Source organism: Salvelinus fontinalis, chromosome 10 (genome assembly GCF_029448725.1).
Source record: "Salvelinus fontinalis isolate EN_2023a chromosome 10, ASM2944872v1, whole genome shotgun sequence".
NCBI lineage: Eukaryota > Metazoa > Chordata > Actinopteri > Salmoniformes > Salmonidae > Salvelinus > Salvelinus fontinalis.
Genome location: NC_074674.1, coordinates 48,160,175 through 48,174,545, shown reverse-complemented (window position 1 = coordinate 48,174,545; position 14,371 = coordinate 48,160,175). Strand labels below are relative to the sequence as shown.

At 43.5% G+C, this 14,371-nt stretch overlaps 1 protein-coding gene across 3 annotated transcripts in view; it reads left to right on the top strand.

Annotated features, from left to right (window-relative positions):
* The first annotated feature begins 558 nt into the window (after window positions 1-558).
* The window catches only part of chek1 (checkpoint kinase 1), a 32,836-nt gene continuing 19,023 nt past the window's right edge, over window positions 559-14,371 (top strand). The window contains exons 1-8 of one of the 3 annotated variants that reach the window (XM_055936932.1): window positions 559-957; window positions 3,499-3,564; window positions 6,501-6,615; window positions 10,771-10,879; window positions 11,000-11,064; window positions 11,994-12,063; window positions 12,158-12,346; window positions 12,626-12,730. In XM_055936932.1, coding sequence (XP_055792907.1) covers window positions 3,500-3,564; window positions 6,501-6,615; window positions 10,771-10,879; window positions 11,000-11,064; window positions 11,994-12,063; window positions 12,158-12,346; window positions 12,626-12,730 — 718 coding nt within the window. In that variant the 5' untranslated portion in view covers window positions 559-957; window position 3,499. The other 2 variants (XM_055936933.1, XM_055936931.1) reach the window with 2 other exon arrangements.

The following is a 14,371-nucleotide window of genomic DNA, read 5'->3' as shown; positions in this document are numbered from 1 at the left end:
CCCTTGCTCTGCAAGGGGCGCGGCTTTTGTGGAGCGATGGGTAACGACACTTCATGGGTGACTGTTGTTGATGTGTGCAGAAGGTCCCTGGTTCGCGCCCGGGTATGGGCGAGGGGACGGTCTAAAGTTATACTGTTACACGAGACTTGACATCAGAAGATTTGCAGGGAGTGTCCTATCCTTTCAGGCCTGAGGTTTTTTTATTCAACCTTTATTTAACTAGGCAAGTCAGTTAAGAATAATTTCTTATTTACAATGACAGCCTACCGGGGAACAGTGGGTTAACTGCCTTGTTCAAGGGCAGAACGACATATTTTTACCTTGTCATCTCAGAGATTCGATCCAGCAACCTGCCGCCCCAGGACCAAATATATTTAAATAGTGGAGTAGTGTGGTGGGTTTTTAGTGGTAGGGTGTTTGTTTATTTATTAATACATTTATTATTATTATAATTATTATTTCAAGCTAAGAATAAGGGAGTTATACTCCAGTATAGTAAGTGGCGGTAATGCAATATTTATTGGATGCTAAACGCCTTTAAACCTTATTGAAGAAGAAGATTTGACGACTTGCGCAGTTCGGCGTGAGAAAACCGTTAGACCCGACGACGTGTTCCTACGCATGAGTTTAGCTAGCTAACTTCGCCATGACATCGCCTACAAGTGTGATCGGGGACTTCTATTGGAGAAGCAGTTTTAGCCTATCTTCATACTGTACTGTCTTTGGAGGTGTCTATCTATGGTACAAACTCTGTGATTGTAACCTCTGCCTTCTCTTTTACTTCCGTAAACATACCGTTTACAGGAACTGACGCTGTAGTAAATACCACCGGAACGGAAGTCCATGTAACGCGCCAAATTTGTTGTGCAGCTGCGTTGGAGTTAACTTCGCTTTCAAGATTTTAGATAATATATATATTAATGCTGATAAGGAACCAGGACTGCTGAAAGACTCAAGGTAAACAACACACGGTCATGTGGCCAACACAGACTAGTTTGCGCTTACTTGACAGGAATTGGGGAGAGCTATTAAAGCCAACGTCAGTAAGATTTAGACAAAGTGTGGTTTTGTTAACAAAGTAACTTGACTAGCTAGCATGTTTGGCAACGCGTATTTTAGCTAACTGCCGTGAATTTCAATTGTTGTCGATATTGTATAGTTTAATACTTCGGTTAGATATAGAATGACTTACCGCGTTTACATACTCGTCGGTACTAGGAAACTCGGGCATTGGTTACAGTTATACACGTTGACCCAGTTTGCAAGTCGGACATTTCCGATTTTCCAAGTTCCGACTAGTACGTGAACGCGGCAACAGTAAATTTAAACTACGGTTTAACTGAACCAGAATCTGCAGAGGAGAGGGTGAATGACTGAGGAAAACCTCTCACCTGTGCACAGATTCTGGTTCACCGTATAACGTTACCTGTCATACAGCGAACTAAATTGATAATGATATTGCTTCCTATTGCAGTTAGTCATGTTAACGTTAGTGTTGTTTTGGGTACTAGTTGGCTATGCAGCTAATGACGTTGGCGCAGGTTTGTGCAAACTAGCTAGCCGTTAGCATTGGTTTTGGTTGGCTTGGTTTAGCTAACTGCCTTTGTTAATTAAAAGCAGCTAGAACAGATTATTTACAGTCACGGGCTTGGATGGATTGGTACAGAGAAGCTCAGAGCGGTGTTCGAATACTCAGACTAACCGTACGTTTTGTGAAGTAAATTCAGTATGTAGTATACTTATTGGTCATAGTGTGGATATAGTCAGTATGCCAAACGTTCCTGGATGTCGTACTAAATTCTCCAAAATACGAAGTATACAAACAGTGGACACTATTTCTGCACTGTTAGAGCCCATAATACAATTCTTCCTAAAATGGGCGTGGCTTCACGTTTCCGACGAGTGAATACAAATTCATTGCTTTAACCATTTGTCATAACCAGATTCTGGTTATGACAAATATAAAGTAATAACTTTTTAAATCAAATGACATTTTATTGGTCACATACATGTAACCGATGTGAAATGACTAGCTAGTTAGCGGTGCTGCGTGCTAATAGCGTTTCAATCGGTGACATCACTCGCTTTGAGACCTTGAAGTAGTGGTTCCCCTTGCTCTGCAAGGGCCGCGGCCTTTCTGGAGCGATGGGTAACGATGCTTCGTGGGTGTCAGTTGTTGATGTGTGCAGAGGGTCCCTGGTTCGCGTCGTGGTCGGATGGAGGGATAAACTGTTACATACACGTAGGTAGCAGATGTTATTGTGAGTGTAGCGAATTGCTTGTGCTTACAGGTTATGTTGGATGACAATTTGTTAGTTATGGTATCCTTATGAACCGCGTATCATTACAGTAGTATGTAACAGTAACGGTAATATATGTAAGCTAGCTACCTAACGTTAGTTGGCTACTATTAAATAGATCTTGCCAGTATATTAACTATGTGCTATCCAACTACCTACATTTTATTGATTTGATTAATCTCGTCATTCTTAGATTAGGTAAATGGTGGTGTAGTGGTCCTGCGTTTCAATGGACATTGTTAATTCACTCTGGCTATCTACTCTGATTTCGGAGCACTCTCGTCTGTGTGCCAGAGTGAAGAATATTGGATGAATGTCCAAACGCTCAACACCCATTGAATATAACCAGTGCCAGTAAATGTCTGCAAAAAAAGCGTAATTAAATTGTTGCCAGCAGCACAGTTAGTCACCAACGCTCTGGATAACATGAAAACAGTCTAACCAGCTCTGCTGGGGCGAGTAAAATGGTCAGTGAGGTGTTCGCTCATTTGTGTCTGGAAGTAGCTAGCAAGCTAGCCAACGTTGGCCAGTTAGCTTGGGTGCTTGACTGCCGTTGTGAAGTCAAGCCTGCTCATTGGCCAGAGCGTCCAGTGTGCATACTGAACGCTCTGAATTTACGAACGCCTAGAGAGCATTCTGGCACTCCATAATGAATTTACGAACACCTAGAGCACATTCTGGCACTCCATAATGAATTTACGAACGCCTAGAGCGCATTCTGGCACTCCATAATGAATTTACGAACGCCTAGAGCACATTCTGGCACTCCATAATGAATTTACGAACACCTAGAGAGCATTCTGGCACTCCATAATGAATTTACGAACGCCTAGAGCACATTCTGGCACTCCATAATGAATTTACGAACACACCCAAAATCGTAAAATGTCTAGCTAGTCATTTGTTTTGCTAGCAATACGTTGCATAGCAACAGCATCATCTTCCGGTAGCCAGGTGAAGCGCTTGTACGCTCAACTGAAAGGATACTGTTCAGATACAGTATACTAAAATGAACTAATAGTATGTAGTATACAGTATGTTAGAATGGGTACTCATTAAGTATGTATTATACAGTATGTTAGAATGGGTACTCATTAAGTATGTAGTATACAGTGTGTTAGTATGGGTATTCGAACACAGCTCATGGCTTGCTATCAAACATCCTTTCTAACGTGTGTGCGCACATGCATACATGCAGCATGGCGGTACCTTTTGTGCAGGACTGGGACCTGATCCAGACGCTGGGAGAAGGAGCATATGGAGAGTGAGTACACACACACAAATTGTATGGTTGAGAGGGACGAGGCAAAAGGAATGGCAAAATAAGTCTGGCTGCACAACCGATTTGCAAATTTAGAAATCATGTGACTAAACGGAATAAAAAGAAGAAACTACACTATGAAACAGAGATGAAGAACGATAGTAAAAAGCTTTGGAGCACCTTAAATGACATTTTGGGCAAAAAGACTAACTCGGCTCCATCAATTTAATCAGATGGCTCATTCATCACAAAACCCTCTGATATTGTCAATTACTTCAATTATTTTTTCATTGGCAAGATTAGTAAATTTAGGCATGAGATGCCAGCAACAAAAGCTGACAGTGCACTACAGGTCAAAAGTTTTAGAACACCTGCTCATTCAAGGGTTTTTCTTTTAGTTTTTACTGTTTTCTACATTGTAGAATAATAGTGAAGACATCAAAACTGTGAAATAACACACATGGAATCATGTAGTAACCAAAAAGTGCTAAACAAATCAAAAATATATTTCATATTTGAGATTCTTCCAATAGCCACCCTTTGCCTCTCAATCAGCTTCATGAGGTAGTCACCTGGAATGCATTTCAATTAACAGGTGTGCATTGTAAATTAATATGTGGAATTTCTTTCCTTCTTAATTTGTTTGAGCCAATCAGTTGTTGTGACAAGGTAGGGGGGTATACAGAAGATAGGGCTTGGAATTCACCAAATAGCCCTATTTGGTAAAAGACCAAGTCCGTATTATGTAAAGAACAGCTCAAATAAGCAAAGAGAAACGACAGTCCATTACTTTAGGACATGAAGGTCAGTCAATATGGAACATTTCAAGAACTTTGAAAGTTTCTTCAAGTGCAGTCGCAAAAACCTTCAAGCTCTTTTATGAAACTGGGTTTCATGAGGAACGCCACAGGAATGGAAGCCCCAGAGTTACCTCTGCTGCAGAGGATAAGTTCATTAGTTACCAGCCTCAGATTGCAGCCCAAATAAATGGACATTAGACTGGTGCAAATTTGGTCTTGAGTCCGAATTTGAGATTTTTGGTTCCAACCACCATGTCTTTATCAGGCGCGGTGTGGGCGAACGGAAGATCTCTGCAGGTGTATTTCCCACCGTAAAGCCTGGAGGAAGAGGTGTTATGGTGTGGGGGTGCTTTGCTGATGTCACTGTCAGTGATTTATTTAGAATTCAAGGCACACTCAACCAGAATGGCTACCACAGCATTTTGCAGAGATACGCCATCCCATCTGGTTTGGACTTAGTGGGACTATCATTTGTTTTTCAAAAGGACAATGATCCAACACACCTCCAGGCTTTTGTAAGGGCTATTTTATCAAAAGGAGAGTGAAGGAGTGCTGCATCAGATGACCTGGCCTCCACAATCCCCCGACCTCAACCATAAATGAGATGGTTTAGGATGTGTCAGACAGCAGACTGAAGAAAAAGTAGCCAACAAGTGCTCAGCATATGTGGGAACTCCTTCAAGATAATTGGAAAAGCATTCCAGGTGATGCTTGTTGAGAGAATGCCAAGAGTGTGCAAAGCTGTCATCAAGGCAAAGAATGGCTATTAGAAGAATCTCATATAATATTTCGATTTGTTTAACACTTTTTTTTTGGTTACTACATGATTTCATATGTGATTTTCATAGTTTTGATGTCTTCACTATTATTCTACAATGTATAAAATATAAAAAAGAAAGAAATCCTTGAATGAGTAGGTATGTCCAAACTCTTGAGAGACACACACACACACACACACACAGGTATTTGGCTAAAGTGTATGTAAACCTCTGACTTCAGCTGTGTGTGTGTGTGTGTGTGTGTGTGTGTGTGTGTGTGTATATATTTTTTTAAATTTAAAACACAGGGTGTGTCTATGGAAAAATACACTTTTAAAAACTTTGTCCAATTGATTGGTCGAATGAAGACTGCTTTTTTGTTGTTGTCAGACTGCCCTAGCCAACTTGAATGCTAGGTGTCTTTTTGCAGACTATCAACAGTAGCATGTTGCTAGTATGTTCACTATTGAAGTTCTCAGCCAGTGGATGTATTATTTTTGCTTCGGACTGCTTGCATGTGCTTTAAGGCATCGCCTCATGTACTGCTCGAAGTTGAGTCTTGGGAGTGTGGTCGTGCTTGAATGGCCAAATCATATTGCTCAAATGCTAATAGCATGACATTTCCGTGTGTAGTCTTCAATGGTAGACTTCGCAGGGAAATGTTGAACTGGAATGCAAAAATCTGTTAAAGTTACTGGCCACGAGATGTTTTTACTGGCCCCGGGCTAGCGGGCAATTAATGTCGGACACTGGATGCTAGCTAGCTAGTAGCAGGCACGCTACAAGCTAAATCACCAGCGAGTGATATGTAGAGAAATGTTGTTTATTTCTTCCAACCATCTCCCTGTCTATCAGTCTGTGTCTGCCCCCCGTGTTTCCCAGTGCGTCTGTCTGCCCCCCGTGTTTCCAGTGCGTCTGTCTGCCCCCCGTGTTTCCCAGTGTGTGTGTGTCCGCCCCCCGTGTTTCCCAGTGCGTCTGCCCCCCCCCCCCCCCCCCCCGTGTTTCCCAGGTAGACAATGCTCGCCAATGGTAAGATAATTTTGGACTATTGATAAGTGTCAATTGGGAGGTAGATTGAGCACCTTCTTAATGCTCATTTTGTCAGAAACACCAACAGCCTCGAGTGATCACTATGGAGCACATCAGCAAGAGGCCACTCCATAAAGGGCCAAGTGTTCAGTTTGAGATTTAGCCTATGACTGTTGTGGATAGAACTTCATCGCCCTCTAGTGGTCATACTTAATAGGACTATGTTCTGCATTGTGAATTTGTGTTTTTTTTCCTTTTCGTTATATCGATTTAATGGAAAGCAGATTATTATTTTTTTCATTTGTCACATCCCTAGTGTGTGTGGTATTCATGGTGTGTGTGTGTGTCTCAGGGTGAGGCTGCTGGTGAACAGACAGACAGGAGAGGCTGTAGCGGTGAAGGTTATTGATACGTCTCAGGGGAAGGAGTGTTCTGAGAACGTCAAGAAAGAGATCTGCATCAACAAGGTACCTATCTGATTGTCTGGTATGACTGTCTGGTATGACTGTCTGACTGTCTGGTATGACTGTCTGGTATGACTGTCTGGTATGACTGTCTGGTATGACTGCCTGACTGTCTGCTATGACTCTGTCTGCTATGACTCTGTCTGCTATGACTCTGTCTGGTATGACTGTCTGGTCTGACTGTCTGACTGTCTGACTGTCTGACTGTCTGACTGTCTGGTATGACTGTCTGACTGTCTGCTATGACTGTCTGGTATGACTGTCTGACTGTCTGATTGTCTGGTATGACTGTCTGGTATGACTGTCTGGTATGACTGTCTGGTATGACTGTCTGGTATGACTGTCTGGTATGACTGTCTGGTATGACTGTCTGGTATGACTGCCTGACTGTCTGCTATGACTCTGTCTGCTATGACTCTGTCTGGTATGACTGTCTGGTATGACTGTCTGACTGTCTGACTGTCTGACTGTCTGACTGTCTGACTGTCTGACTGTCTGGTATGACTGTCTGACTGTCTGCTATGACTCTGTCTGGCTGACTGTCTGGTATGTTTGTCTGGTACAAGGTTGGGGAGTAACGGATTACATGTGACGGGATTGCAAAAAAACGGTAACTGTAATCCGTTACTTTACCAGCAAAAAAATTGTAACATACTTTAGAAAATCTAGATGATTACTTTTAAAATGTTTGCGGAAAAAAACTTCTCTATTTTCTCAGACATTTTAAATCAGCATTGAAAAAGGCGCAAGTTTAAGTTTGCTCCACCTGAGCGAGTCTGACCACAAGTCAGAGACCACTATGATGTCAGAGACCACTATGATGTCAGAGACCACTATGATGTCAGAGACCACTATGATGTCAGAGACCGCTATGATGTCAGAGACCACTATGATGACACACCAAATGGGTTTGATGGATGGCAGAAAAAGAGCAGGAATAGTCACTTTTCGGCGAAATTTTCAGTTTTTAATCCAAAATGGGTGACCTACGTGATTCGTTGTATATCCAATGAAAAAAGTTTGAGCGGGGGGGCTTTTAATCACTACTAGCTGTAAGTGACCGAGTGATGCGCTTTTGGAGCAATACTGGCTCTATCCAAGGCTCAGCCAATCGTTCACATAATAGATTGCAGCACCCGACTGAAGAGAGATGAGACAACCAGTTTGCTAGTTGTTCAGCATCATCGTGCACTCTGGAAAGACCACAGAGAGTAGAAAGGCTGTTTGGCAGTTACAGCAGCGCATCCCCTGAACGATAACGACGAGGTAACGTTAGGTGAGACACCTGACTACGGAGACCGGGGTGAGAAGGTGATGAAGCGTACTTCATGAGCTGTAACCGAAAAACTGACTTTTGGAAAGTTTGAGCTGAGGGAGAAAGTGTGGTGGATCAAGTATGATTTGCATTGTTAAGTATCTTGTTAGCTGGATCGAATTCTCCGTTAGCTAGCCAGAGAAATGTTTAGCAACAGTAGCCAACTTAACTGATCAAATAATTGCGTTTATGGTGTGAAAAATTAGCTGGCTAAGTGTCAGACGGCAAACGTTAGCTAGCTAACGTTACAACATCAGATTTAAAATCTCTTTTTCAAGACCGTCCTGGCCAAGATAGGCAGCACCAAGTCATTACAAAAATTACAGACCGACATCATGAAGAACTACAAGTAATCTAGTAGAAAAATGTTTAATTCACAAGAGTATAACAAAATCAAAAACAGCAAATTAAAACATTGACAGGTCAGGGAATCAGCCTCAAAATCTTTCATCAGTGATTTAAGAACACCAATCGGAACAAGTTCTTCCAGTTTAAAAGTATTTTGTAAGGCGTTCCAATACGATGGCGCAGAGTACATGAAAGCCCTTTTACCAAATTCAGTTCGGACATTTAGTTGGCAGGATAAAGTCCAGAGAACGAAGAGAGTACCCACCACATTTCTGAACAATAAAAACGCCCAAATTAAAAGGTAGTAAACCCAAAATGGCTTTGTAAATAAAAGTATACCAGTGACTGAGCCTACGAGTGACTAGAGAAGGCCAGCCAACCCTGGTATACAAAGTGCAGTGGTGCGTAATGGTTTTGCAGTTTAAAATAAATCTCAAAGTGCCATGGTAAAGAGTGTCAATTGATCTCAAACACTGAGCGGAAGCATTCATATATAAAATAGCCCCAGTTGGCTTTTCATAGCCGAGCATTCAGAGGTCAAGACTAGAGGTCGACCGATTAATCGGAATGGTCGATTTTTACTTAGGGCCGATTTCAAGTTTTCATAACAATCGGTAATTTTGGACAACGATTTTGTCGATTTTTATAAAAAAAAATATGTATATATATTTTATTTTTACACCTTTATTTAACTAAGCAAGTCAGTTAAGAACACATTCTTATTTTCAATGACGGCCTAGGGACGATGGGTTATAACTGCCTTGTTCAGGGGCAGAACGAAGGATTTTTACCTTGTCAGCTCAGGGATTCAATCTTGCAACCTTGCAGTTAACTAGTCCAACGCTCTAACCACCTATCTCACGAGGAGCCTGCCTGTTACGCGAATGCAGTACGAAGCCAAGGTAAGTTGCTAGCTAGCATTAAACTTATCTTATAAAAAACAATCAATCATAATCACTAGTTAACTACACATGGTTGATGATATTACTAGTTTATCTAGCGTGTCTTGCGTTGCATATAATCGATGCAGTGCGCATTCGCGAAAAAGGACTGTCGTTGCTCCAACGTGTACCTAACCATAAACATCAATGCCTTTCTTAACATCAATACACAGAAGTATATATTTTTAAACCTGCATATTTAGCTAAAAGTAATCCAGGTTAGCAGACAATATTAACCAGGTGAAATTGTGTCACTTCTCTTGCGTTCATTGCACGCAGAGTCAGTGTATATGCAACAGTTTGGGCCGCCTAATTTGCCAGAATTTTACGTAATTATGACATAACATTGAAGGTTGTGCAATGTAACAGGAATATTTAGACTTATGTATGCCACCCGTTAGATAAAATACGGAACGGTTCCGTATTTCACTGAAAGAATAAACGTCTTGTTTTCGAGATGATAGTTTCCGGATTCGACCATATTAATGACCTAAGGCTCGTATTTCTGTGTGTTATTATGTTATGATTAAGTCTATGATTTGATAGAGCAGTCTGACTGAGCGATGGTAGGCACCAGCAGGCTCATAAGCATTCATTCAAACAGCACTTTCGTTTCCTGTTTATGAATTCAAGCCTATCAACTCCCGAGATGAGGCTGGTGTTACCGATGTGAAATGGCTAGCTAGTTAGCGGGTTGCGCGCTAATAGCATTGCAAACGTCACTCGCTCTGAGACTTGGAGTAGTTATTCCCTTTGCTCTGCATGGGTAACGCTGCTTCGAGGGTGGCTGTTGTCGATGTGTTCCTGGTTCAAGCCCAGGTAGCGGCGAGGACAGGGGATGGAAGCTATACTGTTACACTGGCAATACTAAAGTGCCTATAAGAGCATCTAATAGTCAAAGGTATATGAAATACAAATCATATAGAGAGAAATAGTCCTATTATTCCTATAATAACTACAACCTAAAACTTGTACCTGGGAATATCATATGTTTCATATGTCCTCATGTTCTGAGCAAGGAACTTAAACGTTAGCTTTCTTACATGGCACATATTGCACTTTTACTTTCTTCTCCAACACTTTGTTTTTGCATTATTTAAACCAAATTGAACACGTTTCATTATTTATTTGAGGCTAAATTGATTTGATGTTTTATATAAAGTTAAAATAAGTGTTCATTCAGTATTGTTGTAATTGTCATTATTACAAATAAATAAAAAAAATCGGCCAATTAATCGGTATCGGCTTTTTTTGGTCCTCCAATAATCGCCGTTGAAAAATCATAATCGGTCGACCTCTAGTCGAGACAGCAGGTGCGGTAGAGACAGAGAGTAGAAAACAGAAGGTCTGGTATGTCTGCCTACCTGTCTGTCTGCCTGCCTACCTGTCTTGTCTGCCTGACTTATGTCTTTGTCGTTTATTTATCATCTGAACAAAAATATTTATTTATCATTGTTTAAATTATTATTATATATTTTTTTTTAAATCGATGACCAATGTATCATACATTTTTTTGCTTTCTGATGGATTTCTTGGTTGTGTGTTTTGTTACAGGTTCTGTCCCACCCTAACGTAGTGCGTTTCTTCGGCCACCGGAGGGAGGGGCCGACTGTCTATTTGTTCCTGGAGTACTGCAGCGGTGGAGAGCTATTCGACAGGATTGGTGAGACTGACAGAGCCAGCAGCCAATCACAGCACTGAGATTGGCTGATTGGATCCTATCACAGGCTGGGGGGGCCATCTCACACTTAAACAACTCTACTTCTCTCTCTCTCTCTCTCAGAGCCTGATTTGGGGATGCCAGAGAGAGAAGCTCACAGGTTTTTCCAGCAGTTGATAGCAGCTGTGGTGAGTGACAGTTATCTAGTAGGGTTAGAGGTCGGGGTTGAAGGGTCTACACACGTTAGGTGACCTATAGTGGGACAGAGGAGGAGAGAGAGGAGGAGCGAGAGGGACAGGTTACTCAACAAGTCAACTTGGGGCTTCAAACTTGTTGTACTGACTCAGTGTGGCAGGTGAAAGCGGAGTGTGTGTCCATGTGTGTGACGGCAGTCGTTCCCCTGGGATTTGAAGAACTGGAGGAGCAGATAGTAGCGCGGTGGTGTTGCAATGTCCTTTTTTCTCTACGCTCCGGCATTCGATGTACTTCTCCCTGAAAAGTGAAACGCGCCGTATCCTTGCGGAGCTGTGAGGGTAGTTGTTGTCGCTTGGTTCCTTGATCTATATGCTATTCATTATAGTAGCAGATACAATCTCAGGAGGACGGTCACGTGCGCCAGCAAGGCAGAGGTCCCGAGTTCACACCAGGTATGGGCCGGATTGGGAGGAAGTGGTTCTCCCGAAGCAATCAGCATCCTTTACATAGGCCTAGCTATTCTTTAAATATGCAGGGGGCCTAGTGGTCGGGGGCCCTAGTGGTCGGGGGCCCTAGTGGTCGGGGGCCCTAGTGGTCGGGGGCCCTAGTGGTCGGGGGCCCTAGTGGTCGGGGGCCCTAGTGGTTGGGGGCCCTAGAGTAGGCTTGCAGTCTTGATCGTCCATGGTCTTCTGTAGCTCAGTTGATAGATCATGGCGCTTTTGCGTTTGATTCCCGGGACCACCCATATGTAAAATGTCATTTTAGATAAAAGCATCTGCTAAATGGCATATACTAGATTTAATCACTCTCTCTCTTCCCCCGCTCGCTTTCTCGCGCTCTCTCTCTCTTGCGCTCGCGCTCTCTCTCTCTCTCTTCCCCCGCGCTCTCTCTCTCTCTCTCTTCCCCCGCGCTCTCTCTCTAGGAATATCTCCACAGTGTAGGTATCACCCACAGAGACATCAAGCCTGAGAACATTCTCCTGGACGATAAAGGTGTGTGTGTTTTGACTCGGTGTGTGTGCTAGTTGTGCTCATTCTACTTTGACATAATGGTGTATACTGTGTTCTGCTACGTCTGTGTGTGTAGATAACCTGAAGTTGTCAGACTTCGGTCTAGCTACGATGTTCCGTCACCGTGGGCGAGAGCGGCGCCTGAACAGGCTGTGTGGAACGCTTCCGTACGTCGCTCCTGAGCTGCTCAGCAAATTAGAGTTCAGCGCTCAACCAGCTGACATCTGGGCCTGTGGCATCGTCCTCACCGCCATGTTGGCTGGAGGTAAGGGTGGTGTGTGTGTAAACTCAAATACGACACGACGACAAGGTTCCAGTTTAACAACGTTTACTCAATCGTATTAGTACAATACATGGTTGCCATTGCAGTCAGGCCAGGTTCATCTGCAACGAGACTCCTGCGCACTAATAACAGAGTGATGGCACCGTAATAACAGAATATAGGGATACTTCAAATATCAACTTTAACAGTTTGTGTGACGTTGTCATTGGAAAGTTGCTCTGGAACCTCTGTGTGTGCGTGACAGTGTTGCTATGGTTACAGAGTTGCCGTGGGACCAGCCCAGCGAAAGCTGCCAGGAATATTCTGATTGGCTGCAGAAGAAGACCTACCTCTCCCCCTGGAAGAAGATTAAACACACACCCCTCAGTAAGACCCCCACTATAGGTCCCCCCCCCCCCCCAGTAAGACACTGCAACTACTATAGACCCCCCCCCCCCCCGTAAGACACTGTAACTACTATAGACCCCCCCCCCCCGTAAGACACTGCAACTACTATAGACCCCCCCCCCCCCCCGTAAGACACTGTAACTACTATAGGTCCCCCCCCAAGTAAGTTACTGTAACTACTATAGGTCCCCCCCAGTAAGTCGCTGTAACTACTATAGGTCCCCCCCCAGTAAGTTACTGTAACTACTATAGGCCCCCCCCCAGTAAGTCACTAACTACTATAGACCCCCCCCCAGTAAGACACTGTAACTACTATAGCCCCCCCCCCCCAGTAAGACACTGTAACTACTATAGCCCCCCCCCCCCCAGTAAGATACTGTAACTACTATAGATCCCCCCCCCCCCCCCCCCCCCCCCCCCAGTAAGATACTGTAACTACTATAGCCCCCCCTCCCCCCCCAGTAAGACACTGTAACCACTATAGGGCCCCCCCCCCCCCCCCCAGTAAGACACTGTACCTACTATATAATATACTATATACTACTATAACTACTATAGCCCCCCCCCCCAGTAAGATACTGTAACTACTATAGCCCCCCCTCCCCCCCCAGTAAGACACTGTAACCACTATAGGGCCCCCCCCCCCCCCCCAGTAAGACACTGTACCTACTATATAATATACTATATACTACTATAACTACTATAGCCCCCCCCCCCCAGTAAGATACTGTAACTACTATAGCCCCCCCCCCCCAGTAAGACACTGTAACTACTATATAATATACTATATACTACTATAACTACTATAGCCCCCCCCCCCCCCAGTAAGATACTGTAACTACTATAGCCCCCCCCCCCCCAGTAAGACACTGTAACTACTATATAATATACTACTATAACTACTACTATAGGTCAGTCTAGAAGGTTGTCTGTGTCCATACTCCATGGTTCTATGTGTGTGTGTGTATATATATATCACACACACACACAGTGGGGAGAACAAGTATTTGACACACTGCTGATTTTGCAGGTTTTCCTACTTACAAAGCATGTAGAGGTCTGTAATTTTTATCATAGGTACACTTCAACTGTGAGAGACGGAATCTAAAACAAAATCCAGAAAATCACATTGTATGAATTTTAAGTAATTCATTTGCATTTTATAGCATGACATAAGTATTTGATACATCAGAAACCTTTGTTTGCAATTACAGAGATCATAAGTTTCCTGTAGTTCTTGACCAGGTTTGCACACACTGCAGCAGGGATTTTGGCCCACTCCTCCATACAGACCTTCTCCAGATCCTTCAGGTTTCGGGGCTGTCGCTGGGCAATACGGACTTTCAGCTCCCTCCAAAGATGTTCTATTGGGTTCAGGTCTGGAGACTGGCTAGGCCACTCCAGGACCTTGAGATGCTTCTTACGGAGCCACTCCTTAGTTGCCCTGGCTGTGTGTTTCGGGTCGTTGTCATGCTGGAAGACCCAGCCACGACCCATCTTCAATGCTCTTACTGAGGGAAGGAGGTTGTTGGCCAAGATCTCGCGATACATGGCCCCATCCATCCTCCCCTCAATACGGTGCAGTCGTCCTGTCCCCTTTTGCAGAAAAGCATCCCCAAA